This window comes from Myripristis murdjan, chromosome 5, assembly GCF_902150065.1.
Source record: "Myripristis murdjan chromosome 5, fMyrMur1.1, whole genome shotgun sequence".
NCBI classification, from domain to species: domain Eukaryota; kingdom Metazoa; phylum Chordata; class Actinopteri; order Holocentriformes; family Holocentridae; genus Myripristis; species Myripristis murdjan.
In genome coordinates this window covers 9,178,468-9,196,653 of record NC_043984.1, presented here as the reverse complement: position 1 = coordinate 9,196,653, position 18,186 = coordinate 9,178,468, and the positions used below count along the sequence as shown (strand labels likewise).

At 41.2% G+C, this 18,186-nt stretch overlaps 1 protein-coding gene across 29 annotated transcripts in view; it reads right to left on the bottom strand.

Moving 5' to 3' along the window:
- Positions 1-18,186, bottom strand: part of ptprt (protein tyrosine phosphatase receptor type T) — a 490,886-nt gene that overhangs the window by 32,477 nt on the left and 440,223 nt on the right. For 25 of the 29 annotated variants that reach the window (XM_030051856.1, XM_030051857.1, XM_030051859.1 and 22 more), the window contains 5 exons: positions 12,115-12,200; positions 7,558-7,594; positions 7,038-7,135; positions 6,157-6,273; positions 183-337 (listed from right to left, as the gene is read on the bottom strand). In XM_030051856.1, coding sequence (XP_029907716.1) covers positions 183-337; positions 6,157-6,273; positions 7,038-7,135; positions 7,558-7,594; positions 12,115-12,200 — 493 coding nt within the window. The remainder of the gene's footprint in view (positions 1-182; positions 338-6,156; positions 6,274-7,037; positions 7,136-7,557; positions 7,595-12,114; positions 12,201-18,186) is intronic. The other 4 variants (XM_030051846.1, XM_030051871.1, XM_030051872.1 and 1 more) reach the window with 2 other exon arrangements.

Below are 18,186 nucleotides of genomic sequence, written 5' to 3'. Positions count from 1 at the left end.
AAGCCCAGGGAATTCTGAACTTCAGCTGCTATACCACACAGCTAAGTGAGACTGTGTCTGTGTTTGTTTACCCAGTTCTGGACTGTGCAGCTATACTGGCGCTGCACCAGGGAATTAACTTTACCTGCTGTACAAAACCTGTGTGTGTGTGTGTGTGTGTGTGTGTGTGTGTGTGTGTATACCTGCAGTGTGCGACTATAGGTCCAGCATCAGGGGGATTGAGGAACTTGACCTGTCGGATGAAGCCCAGCAGTCCGGTGGCGTAGCAGGGAACGCCGTGGTCTGGCCAGCTGGTGAAATGAAACTGACGGAGCTCGCGGATCTCATGATGGCCCTTCTGGGAAAGACACACAGGAAGAGGCGTTACGGCTCAGTTGCCTAATTTACAGTGGAGATTTCAGAAAACTGGTGAGCATCCTGGCACTACATGTAAAGTGACGGCCATTTTTGTCTCTTCATGATAAATGAATCAGTCTCCCGGATCTCATCATGGTCCTTTTGGGAAAGAGTGACAGGAAGACATATCATGGTGCAGTTGCCTAATTTACAGTTGAGAATTTAGAAAAGTGGGGGCCATGGCGGCTCTTTGGCTTTAGATGGAAAATAAATCGATCCCGTGGATCTCAAGATGGCACTTAATGGCACTTCTGGGAGTAAGAGACAGGAAGACATAATATGGCTCATTTGCCTAATTTACAGGGGAGATTTTAGGAAACTGATGGCCATTTTGGCTCTACAAAAAAGATTAATTGATCTCACAGATCCCATGATTGCCCCTCTGGGAAAGACAGCCAGGAGGAGATGCCTTGTTTCAGCTGCAAACTTTACAGGGAGATTTTAGGAATTTAATGTCTATTTTGGCTTTAAGATTAAAAGAAAAAAAATATCACATGCACAAGATCACTTGTGTCAAAGATCTCAGACACGAGAAACCCAGGACACCATACATTTTAGCTAACTCAGCCAGTAAGACAAATCTGGTATATTTAAAAACCTAAGTGTCTTTTCACATTTTTAAGAATATTCCACACAGTTCTGTGTAAAGTTTACAGTATGTGCTGCCATGCTGATACTGGGTTGACAACTCTTGCCCAAACTCACTACTGAGAAATTTTGACTTGGATGGCCATTCCACTGCATTTTTGCCAGCCGGAAGTTAACATTTTCATTTTTCTGGCATGGAAACAGGAAGCATGGAACAAAACATAAGATATGTATGACTGACCTTTTCTTCAGCCTTCAGAGGTTCAATTTTCCTCCCTTAAGCTACATGGTTCTGCTTAAATAATTCAAAGCGATCGATTCCATTATACCTTACTAAGCTAAACGGGGCTTAAATGGGGAGAGCCATGCATCCATGTTTTGTTCAGTTCAGTTTCCTCCCTAAGAAGAGAAGAGGGAGGAATTTGGAATTGGAGCGATTCTCATTCTTGAGGATAAACAGGGTTGTATTGATTTGTTTGCTTTGGTGGAGTGCTTTATGACAACCTGAGAACTGGGCATAGCAGAGGGAGAGGAGAGAGAGGAGCAGAGGTCAAGAGACACAGACAGGGAGACGAGAGACAGAGGAAAAGGGCAGAGGTTGAGAGGAAAGAGAAAGGGAACAAGAGGGTGGTGATGGTGGAGAGACGGAGGGTGGGGACAGAAAATGACTGAGCAAGTATTAGAAAACGGAGGACGAATGAAATACAGAGAAAGGAGAGTGAAAGGGAAAGAGAGAGACCGAGGAGAAAAAAAACCCAGAAAACCACGAGGTGATTTGATAACTCGACTTCCCATTGATTTGCTTTCCTGTGATGTTGAAATTACTTCTTTAAATCAATAGACGGTGGCCCAACACAGCCAGGGCCTCACATACGTGATAGGTTAGTAAAAAAAACAAACAAAAAAAAAACAGAACAACAATAACATTAAGGTGCTCAGTGTGTTGGAAATGGCTGATGAGGATATGGAATGGTTAAAGGTCTATCTTCACAGTAACAGAGAAGAATTAGTGTTGCCAGAGAGATGCATTGTGTCTTCTGTCTCTTCCCTTCAATTTCATTTCATGTCCAGGGAGGCTTGAAATTAACAAGATGCAGTGAATATTCTGAGTTTTGTTACTGTTTAGTGAACTCTCATTCCCAAAGAAATTTGCTAATACATTTTATAATAAGCATACATGCATTCTCATGGGTCCTTGATGTAGTCCAATGTTGCCTGTGGCCACTAAAACATAACATGTACTTCCACCATGCCACAGAACACAGGGATGTCATATTACACATGCCTTTGTAAACAATGCAAATTTCAAAGGTTGCAAGGTTTCACAAATGTCTTTTGGGGCAAGCAGTGCATTCAACATGTTATTAAGCCTCAAGGGCACACACATGTTTTGGGGAGAAATATTTTGAATGTGTGTCAGCCTCACTAATGGGATTACCCAAAATTCAGAGCAATAAAGATGTAAAGATGTTTAAAGACCTAAGTGCTGAAAAAAAAAAGAAAAAGAAAGAAAGAAAGGAAAAAGAAAAAGAAAAATACCTTTCCAAGTTATCTGTGTTTTTATATGAAGCCACACCCCATTTTGGCTGATCAAAAAAAAAAAAAAAAAAACAATGACCAACTTGCAAAGTTTTATACATATCTGTTCATAATATCTACAGCTATCCTGATAACAAACAAATAAGCAGAAAAACAGAATCAGGTGAAAACATGACCCCTGTCCAACGATGTTGGCAGAGGTGATCATTAAAAAAAAAAAAAAAAAAAAAAGATGGACAATACACAGAAGGTCTTCCAATGTCAATAACTGTCAATCCATATAGTAGAAATCCTGCTTATTATGCAAACATTTCTGTATTTTGAAATGATATTTCTCACTTTATATTTGTAAGTGTATTGATGTAATGAGGTTTGATATTACACACATGCATGAAAGGCCTAATCGTTGCTTCATATGGGATTTGTATTTTGTGATCCGCAGGGTCAGATGAATGTTTTTCATTGGTAAAAATATTGCCACTTTTTCACAGGCAGGTCTCAAGTCCAATTCAATTAGTGGTTTTTGTTGCCTCACATCCTAGCACCCTGACAGGCTTGACATGATGATGCAAAGCATTACAGTTGACATGACAGTACATAAGACTGAAGTCTGCAAGGAGTGAGTCTGCTAGTGCGGAGAACTGACATTTAGATCCATCCTAAAAGGTCTTTATGTGGTTGATATGTAAACATGGACCGGTAGCAGGAACTGACAGAGAAAGCGGAGAACATGTGTAAAGAGGCCAAGGTGACCCACTGGTGATGGGCACACTTGAGGCTGTAGCCCCAGTTGGTTTCTGGGTAGGGGTTCAATTCCTTGAATGGTTGGAGCAAGGCACTACCATTGGCGGGGTAAGGGGTTCATTTCCACTGAAGCACCTAATGTTAAAGACAAGTGTTATATAACATGTTTTACACACACGCACACACGCATGCACGCACACACACACACACACACACACACACACACACACTCACACACACACACACACGCATGAAGTCCTGCATGCAAACAAAAAGCCAAATACGTCTTATACACTTGCACTGTGTGTGTGTGTGTGTGTGTGTGTGTGTGTGTGTGAGAGTTTGTGTGTGAGTGTGAGTGTGCACACGCGCACGGCTGTCAAAACACTGTTCTGTCTTATCGTCCCCTCTAAGGATTAGAGTGAACGTTTCGTAGAGGCTTCTTAAAAAGCTCTCGCCTTACAGTCTGTCTATGTGACACACACACACACACACACACACACACACACACACTCACTACCACTTTCACATACACACACAACCTGCCTGACAGACACTGACACTCTCCTACTCTCTCACACATCCAGTTTTTTGCTCCTTCTCTTTACTACGTTTCGCTGCCTCCCTCTGTGACTCTCCCTGTGTCTCACACACACACACACACACACACACACACACACACACACACACACACACTCTTATTTTTCTTTCAGTCTCTCTGTCGCTCCCTCTTACTCAGTACTAAGCTAATCTCCTTGGATGTGCCATTAATAAACCTTTTCATTAAGACCCTGTTCTCATTATTCCCTGCAATTAAAGCTGTTTAACACAGTGTTGCTGAAGCGATACCGACTCTATCTCTCTCTCTCTCTCTCTCTCTCTTGCTTTAATTCACTCTCTTACTCACGTACACACACTCCGATAGCCCTCAATTCATTGTTACAGACCCTGCTGTAGTTTGAAAACAGGGAATTGTGTGTGTGTGTGTGTGTGTGTGTGTGTGTGTGTGTGTGTGAGTGCACTCCTTTGAATTTCAGAGTACTCCAGCGCACGCACAGACGCACACAGAGGTGGTGTGGATTAATGGTTTGCTAAACGAGCTGACAGCTAGGACTTGTGCACTCGTCGCCATAAGCTGCTTTCACACCACGAAAGGGAAAAGAAATAAAGGAAGGGGGGGAAAAGAGAGGGAAAGAGCAGGGGGTAGACAGAGTGAAAAGAAGAGGGGGTTAAAGAAAGTAAGTGAAAGACTGAGTAACAGAGACTGCAGGAGAGAGACAGATGATATTAGAGATGTGTGCGTCTGTGTATATGCACACATACAGACATAAGAAATTTACCAAAAAACAACAGGAAATTACCAAAATTCTAACATCTATCTATCTATCTATATATCGATCTATCTATAAAGTCAATTTTACAGAGGGTGAAATAAAACCTCTCAACTGTAACTGCAATTCTCTTGAACACTGAATCATGGGAGTCATGTGGATAAATAAACAACACTACAAGGTTATGTTATGACCATCGCTTCTAAATGTTTCACCTTTGTTTCTGAGAAATAAAGTTTTTCTCTGTCAGTTTGATGTGTCAAATGGTACAAGATACAGTAACTGTGAGCCTCATTCACCATTACTGTAGTGAATACCAGCTAAAGAGGTTAAACGTTTTCATATATATATATATATATTATATTGTATGCTTGTCAATTGTCTGTTGTGACATACTTCTTGTACCTCTGTTAGTTATTTCTCTGTAGCCTGCCATTCCTGGGCAACATCAACCTGCCAGGGACTACAGATGCAAAATAGCCTGATGGCTAAATCTGGTACATTTTATGCAATGCATGTGATTAATGTACATTGTCCCTTCTAAATAAACAAATAAAATAAATAAAAATAAATATATTCAATATAACAGTATTGTTTTCATACCCATTTAAATGCTGTAAACGATTGGGGCATCATTTAACATTGCAATTAGGATAAAGAATGGGATATTTATTTTCAGAACCTCACCTACTTCCAACTTTGTATAATTTGAATGCATTAACTATTTTGTGTTATTTTAAAAAAAAATATATATATTTAATTTTATATTCTGATTTAGGAATACTGAAATTAACAAAGAAAAGAAAGGAAGAGAGGTGAGATATAAAAAGATGAAAGAGAGGATTAAATGTGAAGGAGAAAAATGGAAGTAAGAGAGTGCGAAGAGAGGGGTGAAGACTAAGAAGACAAAACCAAAGTAGCAGAAAACTCTTTGGATCAGAGCCTTCTCCCCTTGCTGTGAGTTGTGTTTGTGCTGATGTTTGACCCGTTGCAGAGCGCCTTTGGAGGACGCCAACAGAACAATGATGGAACATTCTTCCAGCTTCACTTGTGTTTTCTCCTCTCAAATCCCCCATGTCTGATTACAAGAGCCCCAATTATGCCGCTGATTCCCCCTCTTAAACAACAAGAAACAAACAAGTAACACCGCTCGCCTCAAGTCCCCAATCAGACATTGGCTCTGATCATAATCCTGCTTTTTAGGTTCAGAATGAATGGAGACGATTAGTAACAACGCCGGGGGGGTTTCGGGGTAACTGAGCAGCTACAGAGCATGGGATTGTGGATCATGTTGTGGGTTCAAATCCCAACTGAGGTTGTGTGGAAACTACAGCTGTGAGATGCTGTTATGCCGGCTGGAGTGCGACCTAAATATGCACATGGTATCAGGCCAAACAGTTTTCAGGGTTTTCATATGACATTTTGTCATGCCATTTGTTTGCTATGGTTGTCCTTTGCCCCTACGACTGGCATGTTTTGCAAAACAATGCATATAAAACAATATTTCTTTTTCTTTTTTGTTGTTAGTGTGTGTGTGTGTGTGTGTGTCTTGGTTTACCTTTTGGACGGTGAATGTCCGTATGACGTATTCAGCCAAGGGCTCGGTCTCTATCAGGGTAACCTTGATGTCTCCATACACCTCCGTTTCATCAGGCCAGTAACGCACACATTTCACCTAGAGAAATTCAACACACACATTATAAACACACACTACAGTACATATCAGTGAGTGGCACTTAGATAGAAACAATGCTAACATGTGCACATCCTGCTGTCATTATGGCAAAATAAGCTGTGACCCTGATGGTTGTGATGGAAATTATTTTGCAAAAATGACCTCCCTGTACAAACAGCACCATACAGTGTTGTGGATTAGCAGCCCAGGGGAGCACAGAGCAACTAATGAGGATTTTTCTCCACCATGTGGACTCATCACACCCGGGGAACTATAGAACTCAACTCTGCCAAAGTTCAATTTTGCTTTGAGGATTTCTACAAAAATATTGTTTAGTAGAACTATAGGTAGCCAGCATCCATGGCTACACTGTAGAAGAACTGTAACCACAGAAATGTAAAATGTCAGAGTGATGTTCAGTCACTACCCAGCAGTAAAAACTGTTTTGCTCTCTACACAAGTAATATCAGACAAAACTTTCATGTTTTTAACCTAGATGAGTCTGCAGTACACAAGCAGTAATCACTGCTTTGGCTCCAGCTGATCTCAATTGGAGAAAAGAATAAAAAAGAGAAACTTTTTGCCCATGAAGTGATATGATTAAATGTGACACATTGGTCTTTTGCTTTATATTTTTGTTCAATTTTACATCAAATTTGGCTTTTAAATTTTAACTTATTTTTTTTTAAGCTGCACACACACACACACACACACACTCACACACACACACACACACACTGTAATCCCCGTGATAATGAACTCACCCTGCCCACCTCCACCAGGTTGGTAACCATGACGATGGAAGCTGAATTCTCCTGCCAGACCATTCTCCAGAAATCCCTCACCGTCTCCTGCATGGGACCTGTGCAACACACGCGCGCGTGCGCGCACACACACACACACACACACACACACACACACACACACACACACACACACAAACACACATTTAAGTAAGCGTGTGTATACCCATGTGCAGACAGGACATGGGGAAGTGCTCATGCACACAGACATAGAAGTAAACCACACACACACACACACACACACACACACACAGACACACACACACACTATCAATCCCAGATAAGGCCTAGCTGGTTAGTGGTTAGGGGGTTTGAGGTAATGGGGTCTTAAATTTGTCAGGGGGATTTTATACGGCGGTTTAGATTTAGGAGGTTGTGGTAATAGCCTTCCACCTCGAAAGGACGACATTTACCAGGTGGCTGATGCTGCACACACACACACACACACACACACACACACACACTATGTCAGTTTAATTACCTTGCGTGGCGATGTAATGTCTGGGTCTGTGGTACCCCTGTGGGACAGAAAAAAAAGAGGAGCATAAAAAAATCGGTCCATTCTTTCGTCATCTCTACCCCACCTCCCCATATTCTCACCTTCTTTCTCTCCCTATCCTTCTTCTCTCCTCCTTCCTTGCTTTCTTTCTCCATCAATTCATTTTTCCCTCTCTTCCCATACAGTTATTGTTATAGCAAAATTACAGTTCAAAAGTAACATAAACCCTTTATGGAGACTATAAATTTCCCTCTTCACCTCTGTTCCTTATTCTTTCTTCTCTCTCCATCCATTCCCTCCTCATACCTCAATTCCTTCTATTGCTACTTCTTTCATTTTATCCTGTTCATTCCTTCTCTAACTCCATCTTTCTTACCCCTCTTCTATTGGTGGATGCAATAATGCACCTAATGTTATTAGATAAATAACAACATATTGAAGACTTAAAAAAGCATAAAGAAAAAAAAAACATTTTGCTTGAATACAGGAAAAAATTATTTCATAAATACAACAGAATGCTTGGAAAAACTCCAACAACATCCATAATATCAATAATCATCCATATCAAAGCAGTGAATAGGTTGGAATGATGGTTATCATTCTGAGTGGCACTGAAAATGTGTATCTAACTTAATTCACCCAGCTAGGCAGACAGATGCAGACAAACTGCCAAACACAACAAACAGCTGTCAGCATAAGTCAGCCACCTGAGTCCAAGCATGAATGAACCTTTCTGCTGAGCAAACACAGCTCCAATTAAGGTTAATGTTTGATTCAGATGTGCCAGTGCCAAAGATGAGGCAGTGATGGAAGTCAGAGCTAATTTCTAGTCTATTTCAATATAATGTTTTGTGAAGCAGATTTATGTTAACAGAGAATGGAAGAGTTGGCTACAGAGGTTTGATGGGGATTTTTTTTTTTTTTTTTTTGGCTCACCAGATTAAAGCTTGTGTACCTAACCGTTTTCTTCATATTTCTGACAAATCATCACAACACCACAGAGGGTATTATCCAATCCAATCTAAATGCAATGAAAATAAAATCTGCTCATCCTGGCTGTTCCTGGGGCTGTAATCTAATGTGTTAAAATCTCGGTGTGAATCAAACAACCATTCACCTCAAGGAAGTTTAGCTTCCTCTGTCCAACAAGGCCTGGTGCACACGCATGTGCACTACTGCTGTGCACACTTGCTTACCCTGATGGGCAACTTGGCACCTTGCATGGGAGCCTCTGCCATCACATTGTTAATGTGTGCGTGAATGGGGGAATGTGAGGCAAAAACACTGCAAAGCGCTTTGAGTGGTTGGCGGACAAGAAAAGTGAAATGGTAATGCATTCTATTCCGTTACCGTCCCCTCAAAAAATCCTCCACCTGGTCGAGCGTCGTTCTGGGACTTTAGAGTGGAGGGGTGGGAAAGCTGTTTGAGTTTCAATTTTCCATGAAATTCTACCTATTCCACCAAGTTTCCTATAGAGGCTGTTTTTTTTTTTTTTTTGCAGACACAAGGCCAGGAAAAGTTGCAGAGCCACTGCAATGAGCAATTTTCACAACAGCATCAGTTAGGAAGCATACACAAGCACCTTTCACACTAATGCCTAGTTAGCAATTAGCTTGACTTGACACGAGAAAAAAAAAAAAGTCATCAGTAATATACAGCTACTAAACAGATGAACTGTGGTTCTTCTACTCATTTGTACTTACCCTCTACTTATTTGTACTTTTTGTATACTGTTGCATATTGTATATAGTTGTTCATTGTATATAGAAATGTCATTTATTCTTTCTATTTTATCTTTATTTTTATTTTTATTTTATTTTATTTTTATTATTATTATCGTTATTATTATTATTTGTATTTTTTTATTTTTATTTTTATTTTTTACTTGCACAGTGCCGGAGTTGTTGCAATTACATTTCACTGCTGCTGTACCTGTACATTCATGCATGTGATGAATAAACCTTGAATCCTTGAATCCTGTGGTGCTAAATCTGCTTTTTGTTTAATGCTATAGCAAAATTAAAGTGTTTAATAATATAATCTACCACCATTTCATAGTAATTACCGCGTAGAAATACTTGTCTACAATTGATTTCTACCTCCTTTCTTTTAACCTGCCTACCTTTCTTCCTCCTTTCCGTCATCCCTCCTGCCCTTTATCTCGTGCTCCTTAACATTCCCTCCCTTCCTTCCCTCCATCAAATTCTCTGCTTTCTTTCCATCTCCCACCCTTTATTCCTCCCTCCCATCCCCTTCTACTCCCCTCCCTTTCTTTATCCTCCGCGTTATTCCTTCCCTCCCTCCCTGTATTAATCTGGCCCCTGTCCCTCCTTTCCTCCCTCAAGCATAACTCAAGGTCGGGTATTTTTTTTCTTTTTTCATTGAATCAAAAATGAAATTAAGAGAGGAAATCTTAATTATTCCTCCACGGGACAGATGAAAAGCGACGACTCTCCAGCCAATGATCATTCTTGTCCCGTCCCTCCTAAACACCCCCCTCCCAAACAGATAACCTTGTTGGGATGAAAACATTTATCACTTTCATATTGTCGTTAAGACTGCGCCATAAGAGCGTCATTATCTTTCACCAAGGGGATGTATTGTTAAGATTTTCATTTTCTCCCCCCATTTTTTTTTTTTTTTTTTGAGAAATACGCGCCTCCTCTGAGGGAATTACCTCTCTCTCTCTTTCATTTTTCTTTCTTATTCTTTCGCCTGCTTCCCTTTTTCTTTCTCTCTCTCTCCGTTTCTCTCACCCACTCCCTCCGTTTCTCTAATTGAAAACAAGCATTTGCACCAAATTCATTAAGACTATGATTACAACAGCCTCTGTGAGCAAGAGATTAAATCGATGAGGGAAGCATAGCACCCAGAGGGAAAGAGGGATGGGGGGAGGGGGTTGATGGAGGAAGGGAGGGAGGAGATAAAAGGGAAGGATAGATGGGAAATAAATGGATGAGGAAAGGAGCGCAAGAGTGGAAATATGAAAAAAGGCTTGAGAGAAGGAGGGCTAGGGAGGAAGAGGAGAGAGGTGGAACGAAGAAAAGGAAGGAGAGAGGGAGGGAAGTATGAACGGTGACAAATGGATGGAATGAGGGAAGGATGGATAGATGGGAGGAAAGGCCGATAAGAGAGCAATCACTCCCAGCAGTGGTGATTTTAGCAACGTCGAGGCACTAATTGTTTTTAAAAGAGGAAACGGGAGTCAGGTGGCACCATTTAAGATAAAGGCTTTAGCTAATAACCTGAGTGAGTGCGTGTGTGTGTGTGCATGCGTGTATGTGAGAGCACGTGTGTGTGTGTGTGTGTGTGTGTGTGTGCGCGTCCAAATGTGCATGTGTTTGACATCATTCAGGTCGCAGTGTTAGCTAATGGCATCTGCAATAAGTGTCAGTGCATCTGTTTGACACAATTTTAGACAGAGATGTTAGCTAATGTCTTATGTGTGTGTGTGTGTGCGTGTGTGTGTGTGTGTGTGTGTGTGTGTGTGTGTGTGTTTGTGTGTGCTTGGATAAACTGGCTACTTCTCCATATGTCTGTCTGTACTGTATGTGTTTAAAACAAGACAGATTTTAGCCAGCACTTTCATATTTGTACTTGTGTGTATACCTCTATGGACTTGGACACTATGGGCCCTATCTTGTGCCACCCGCTATCCGCTGCCACTACCCGCTACCCGCAAATTGCGGATTTAGGAACTTCCGCTATCCCTACACGGTATCTTGCGCCACCCGCTACCCGATATCCGTTATTCCAACTGCATCATTTGCGCCTGGAGGTGTGTCCGTGGGCGTGTTTCATGCGCTATCCCTAAAGTTGCTATCTTGCGCACACACTTTAGGGATAGCGGAGCCTCGCCACGCACACGGTCGGACTGATACCGGGACGCCGCCGGAATGGACTGAGTATATTACTCATATAGACTGTTTAGAGGAAAGACTGTTTTAATTGGACACTTACGCCAGCACGTTTTATTGTTTTATCATAAGCCAGCAGCTGTGCTATATTTTTATTTTCAATATTTTATTTGCCCAATCTTCCTTGTCAATAAATTAGTTTACACATAGTTCCACCTCTGCCTCTTGTGTGTGTGTAGTGTGACCGGGGGATTTTACTCAATCAGTACAACCTTGTGACACGTCCACTTGGACACATGTGGCTCCACCTCCCAAATTAACTCGCCTATAATATAATATATAATATGTATATAAAGCCAACTTGCTTTAGCCTCAGTAGAAGCCCTGAGAAAATCTACCTCCCTCTCTCCATCGCGGGTTTAGAATTTAGGATTTCGGATAGCGCATCCTGCCCTTAAAGGCAATGGCACCTGGCACACTGATTGGTTTAACTGGCGTAACGCCCAAAACACACCTATGCATAATATAGCGGGTAGCGCAGGTGTTTTGCGGATAGCGGAAGGTGCACAACTTTTACGGGGGAACGCCTCTTCCTAAATACTAAAGCCACAAATAGCGGGTTTAGGGAGTCTGGCGCAAGATAGGGCCCTATGTGTGTGTGTGTGAGTGTGTGTGTACTCACGTCGATGTAGTTGGCATTGATGTAGTCAGAGTGGGGGTCTCCGTCCAGCAGCTGCAGTCTGACTCTGGTGTGATCGTCTGTGGGGTCAGATAGCACAGCAATACAACAGGCCTAAAGTTACATTTACCCACAGATTGAAGCACCTGACTGACTATAATGAACTAGCTACCTAGGTAATCACAGCCATAACTCAGAGATACCAAGCCTGGAGATCCATTTCCACATAGATTGGACCCACTGACTGACTGACTGACAAACTAACTAACTGGCAAACCACCAAGGTTAAAACAGGATTAAACTTTGGTGGAGTGTTGGGTTGTATGGTTCCCTGGGTGTGTGATATGAGTCCTCATGCTGGTGAAATCTCCTCATTAGCTGCTCCGTGCTCCCCTGGGTTACTAATCCACAATACTGTATTTCCGTCTCTATGTTCATTTCGAGAGCGTGGCAGAACAGCTCCCAAAATAACACTTTTACCGCATAAGCAAAAGCCAACAAGGCAGATTATAGCCAGTTAAAGCCAGTATAAAAAACAACATGTACCAGTATCTTTTTTTTCAAGAAATTAAATACCTATTAAACACCACATGTCCTATTTGAATAGTAAAGTAGATCCGGCAGGTAGCGTCTGCAGATACTTCTGCATGGTAGCCTTGTGCTAAAAGAAAAAAAAAAATGATAGGACTGAGAGATAAAGGGTACCAGGAGTTGTTTTTTTATGTGGGTATAATCTGCCTTGTTGGTATCTGTTTATGTTCTAAGAATGTTATGTTTGGGAGCTAAGTGTGTGGATTAGCAGCCCAGGGGAGCACAGAGCAACTAATGAGGATATTTCACGACCATGTGGACTGATAATGCCCAGGTGAATACACAACCCAACACCAAAAGTTCAATTTTCAGATATTTGACTGAGAATAGCATAGGAAAGTTTATATATCACATTGCTTTTGGAAGTGAATGTCCAGTCCTATTGCCACTGATGTTTGATGTTTCATGTTTTTAAACTCACTTTTAAACTGTTTCTCAAGATTTGTGGTTTGCCATCGACTCCTGGATTATGTATTGTGATGCCATCTTATAATAAATATTGTTGTTCAGATCTGTCTCAAATGGTAATGTTTTTGTCGCTATGCTAGCACAGTGAAGGTCGAAAGACTACAAATCTCTACAAAACCCTCGATATTTAAGATTCCTGCTGTCAAACTTTGCTGCACAACTGAACTTTTTGCCAATTCACCTTCTAACTATGGTGTGCATTAGTGACAGGAGAAGTTCCCAGAGGGGTAAAAATCATCACAAGCTAGGTCATGTGGAGGAATTTAGTTGTTTTGAGGGTCAGATGTCCAGGTAGGTAGCCTACACACCGCCTGAACCCTTAAAGTGCACAAAGGGAAATGTGTCTTGGTTTGATTTATGCTCAAATCACGTTGGATGACCCACTTTTGTAACATAACAAATTTCGAGTTATGGTTCAAGTCATGGCTGTGTCTGAAGCCCAGCGTAATTTCTTATTGGAACCTTACTTCCAAAACCTCCAGCTAGCAAGTGATGACATGCCCACTTTTGACCTCTATAGAGAAACACATGTATGGTTAGACTCTGTTTGGTTTGGTGTGGATTGGTTTAGCCAAATCATTTATATTATTGATATCTATTGTATCCAGTCCAGCTGGCCTCAGGATGGTCCAGTTTAGTTCCTCAAGGTGGAGTTACAGTAACCTGTGATAGATCATAGCACCAATAAACTAATCAATAATATAGTGTTTGTGCAGCACTATACAGATTTACAAAATTACAGAAGAACTGAAGCACATTCTCACAATACAAAAAGGGCTGCATCCACTGCGTTGTGTGCTGATTTGAAACAAAACTATTGGGAGAGCAGTTCTTTTGTCCACTGTCAAATACTTAGCAGAAACTCCATTACACAGCCAATGTCTTATCATCAGAGTAACAACCACAAACTTTCCTCTCCTGACTCTGCCCCGTTTTATTGTATTTACTGTTGTTGTAAACTGTCAGTTGCCTGTGTGCTGTAGTATGAAACCCTAGCTCTTCTGCCCTGTCATTAGTTGGCTCAAAAAAAGAACTGCCGTAAAAATGACGATTTCACAAAGCGCTCAACTTTCTCTAAAAAAAGGCCAGTACATTGCTCCCAACTGACGTTTATGCCCAAAAGGCGCCAGCAATTTGGGAAAATCAGAACAGTTTGAGCGTGGCCTGAAGCTGCATGTCCACTAGAAACCTCTCTTTAGTATACTGGTTTCTTTCTCCACATGATTTTAAATAGAAAGGCCACACTGTTGCTTGTTCCTTGCATCGATGTTTTTAGCACTCACAGCACTACATTTTTTTTTTTTTTTTCTTTTTTCACTTTTGGAAAGAGTCCCTCTTGGAACAGATTTTCAGCAGTTCCATAACAAAAAATCAACCATGACCTGCGTTTCTCATAAGCACCTATTTAATACTTTAATATATTTAATACCTTAATACTAAATACAAGTGAAAGTGAAACCAAGTACATAAAATCATTACTCAAAAAATGTGCTTCAAGAAGCCTTGTAAAAGATAATATTGATTTTAGCAGTTTGCTACTTGGGCAGGGCTTTCAGCCTCACAGTTGCAACACAAGCGCTTGATTATAAAATGAGATATCAAACAACTGAATTAAAGTGGCATGTACTTTTAGAAAGGTGGATTAAAGCAGCTATTTTTAGTGTGTTAGCTGGGGGGAAGTCCACCTCAATGGCAGGAGGCTAATGGCTAGCATTTGGAACATTCACTCAAACCACTGACTCAATGGTTTGAGTCATCCTCAAAGTGCATGTCACCAAGGCTAAATCAGGGATTTTTTTTTCTTCTAATGCCAATTATTTTGTTCTGTGCTCTAATAGCTATCCATAGTATTAAGCCACACGTGAGGTGATTATGGGTAATGGCAGGCAGTCATTTTATTTGCTCGTAACATGGCAACAGCAGGTAATTGCAAGTGAGGAGGACATGACACAGTCACATCATTTGAAGTATGAGGAACTCTATTTTCTCTCTCTCTCTGAGTCTTTTTCTTCTTGATCTGAAGAGATCTTGAGTCTCCCCGACATATGCATGACCATGTAACATTATTATTATTATTATTATTATTATTATTATCATCATTATTATTATTATCATCCTCATTATCCTCATGCCTACAGAAGTTTTGGTCCATGGCAGTATAGAAGAAGGTGCTGTTAAATAAAAGACACTAAACAATCCCTTTTACAAATATTTCGTTCAGCTTAACAGAACAAAGATTCATTGTCTTAGCAAAATTAGTATTATTATAATATCAATTTGTGTAAGCATAAGCTACATACCACTAAACTGCTCAACAGTTTGGAAACTGCCAAGTGCACTGCCAAGTGTCTGTTAAGGTCCACTAAGCAAAACAAAGGAAGGAGGGATGAAAGAGCAGGGAGGCAAGAAGAGGACGTGAAGGGGGAGAAAGAGAAGAGGGGGAAAGGGCTTAGTGGAGAGCAAAGATGAAAGGAAGAGGGGCAAGAGAGGTAGATGGGGACTGGCAAGAGGAGGAGAGGAGAAAGGGGGTGGGAGACGTGAAAGACAAAAGGGGGTAAATGAGAACGAAGCCAGTCAGATGAAAGGAAGTAGAGAAGAAATAGACTGGGGAAGGAGGGATGACAACATGAAACAGAGAAAGTGGGAGGAAGAGGAATGGCAAAAATGGGGGATTTTAAAGAAAAAGGACAAGCAGGGGGAGGGACGGTGTGAGAGGGAGTCTCTGTCATAATGTAAAGTGACTGAAATGCAAATGCAACGGGCTTTACTGACTGATGCAATGTTACAACAGGGTGGAACCTAGCTTGAAGCAGGCACATAGTCTTGATCTCACCTGCTGTTCTGTAGGACAGTAGTACTGCTATCTTCCCCTCAGTGTTACTGAGTGCTGGATACTGGCTGGATGCTCCAAATGCTAACTGTTAGCCTCCTGCCACTGAGGTGGACTTCCCCCCAGCTAACAATCTTAAAAATAACTAAGTTAATCCACTCAAATTATTAAATAAATAATGTTTGAGTTTGATGATGTGCAGCAGGTTTTTTTTACTGTCTGAAATGGTGTAATGTTTGAAAAAAATCTATATATCATTATCAGCTTATCAGTGTTAGAACTATTTTCTCATGCAGGCTAAGCTCTCGGCGCAGGTGGCTGGCAGGCGCCTGAAAGGGACGTGAAGTGTGTGTGATAGAGGGGAGCGGAGCAAAAGAAGAAACAAGCCACAAAATTTCTTGACAGCTACTGTATCTTTTACTCCTGAGAAAGTTATTGTTTTTGTCCTCCAGCACAACAGCTAGGGGGGAAGTGAGGCAATATAAAATTTTTGAAAATGGGTGAACTGTCTTTTAAAGATGATATTAAGTCTCTCATAGGTCTGGTGTCATGTCAACAATCATTTCTTGCTGGACCGTGTGGAGGCCAACCTTGAACAGGGGATGTTACCACGACGATTGTCAGTTGAGTAACTGAGTCTCCTTTGTATACTTGTATACTTCTGAGGCCTGGTAGGGCAAGAGCCAGATGACAGTGAACTACGAACAACAGACAGTAGGCCTGACTGAAACAAAGAGCTCTTTTAGAAACTTTGCAGGAATGACATCAAGAGGACAAGAGGGTGTACTCATGTGAGAAAGTATTTCTTCCAAACTCAACACAATAATAGGCTGGCAACAGCACAGCTCAGCAGAGTGCTCAGGGAAGACCGCGACAGCATGGCCAGCAGGGGAAATCTGGAGCCACACATCCTCCATGTTTTGTGTGATTGTTTGATTGTTATAGCAGGAGTGTGTTGGTGAGGAGGGCGGCGGGTTGGCGACAGAGGCAGTGACATGAAATAGTAACCTGAAGTTGCGGGAATTTTTTACAGTGACCAGAATGATCAGAATTTGTTATTTATTTATTTGGGACTGTGCAGGAGATATTTGTAGTTTATTTGTCTTCCATATGCACTCTGCTTTTCTGCACTGTCTCCTGATTAATTGTGCATGCTCACTGGGCACGGCTGAATCCTTTCTCTCTCTCTGGGAGCGACTGAATCATGGACAGCGAGGCAGTTTCTTTTGAAATCATCAATTAACTTGTCAGCAAGACAAGGCACTATCTCAGAAGCAGTCTCGTTGCTTACATGTGGCTTTCACCTGACTCATGCTTTCAACTGTAACCTATTATTTGCTCACTGAGGGGGCATGCCAGCAATCACGTTGACTTTATAACGGTGATGGAATACTGGTGTGAAGAAAGTTTGAATTTTCGGAAAATTAATTTTTATATCGTAGTACAATGAATGGAAATTAAAGGCTTGATAAAAGGTAGGAAATTCTTAAATACATCTGCTTGCTTTGGAAAAGGTTTCACAGAAATGTTAAATGTTAATGTTATATACATTTTATGTTCATCTAACTATGCAAAAATCACTGGTATGGTTCCTCAGCACTGTTCCAGTGTTTATACACTGTGTTTAAACAGGTCAACACCATCAGAGTTCACACTTCTACACAGACAAAGTTTTGTACATTAACCATTTAAAATCACCTTCAAGGCAGTCTTATTTGTCCTGGAATCCAGAGAGTAGAAATTCTCAAATCTAGCTTGTAATAATTTAAGAATCCCATACCTGAATTATAGAGTCACCTTCATCAATTAATTGTAGGACCTGTATTGGAGCAATTGTCTGGCACCTGCTAGGTGCAACAGTGATGGCAGCATGACTCCACTCTAATAATACACACTATTGTCATCAGCTATCAGATCACTCTCATTCACACACACACACACACACACACACACACACACACACACACACACACACTGCACAAACAAGCACACAAAGAGTAGTTCTGCTTGCCTTCTACCCTTCTCTCTCTCCATATTTTCTTCCTGTTACCCCAACTTTTTTCTTCTTTCACTCTCCCCTTCTCTATATCTCTACCTCCCTTTCTTTTTCTCCTCATTCGCATGTCCACTTTCTCCCACCAGCTCTGTCAGCTTCTCTCTCCTCACTTCTTTTCTTCCCTCCCTTG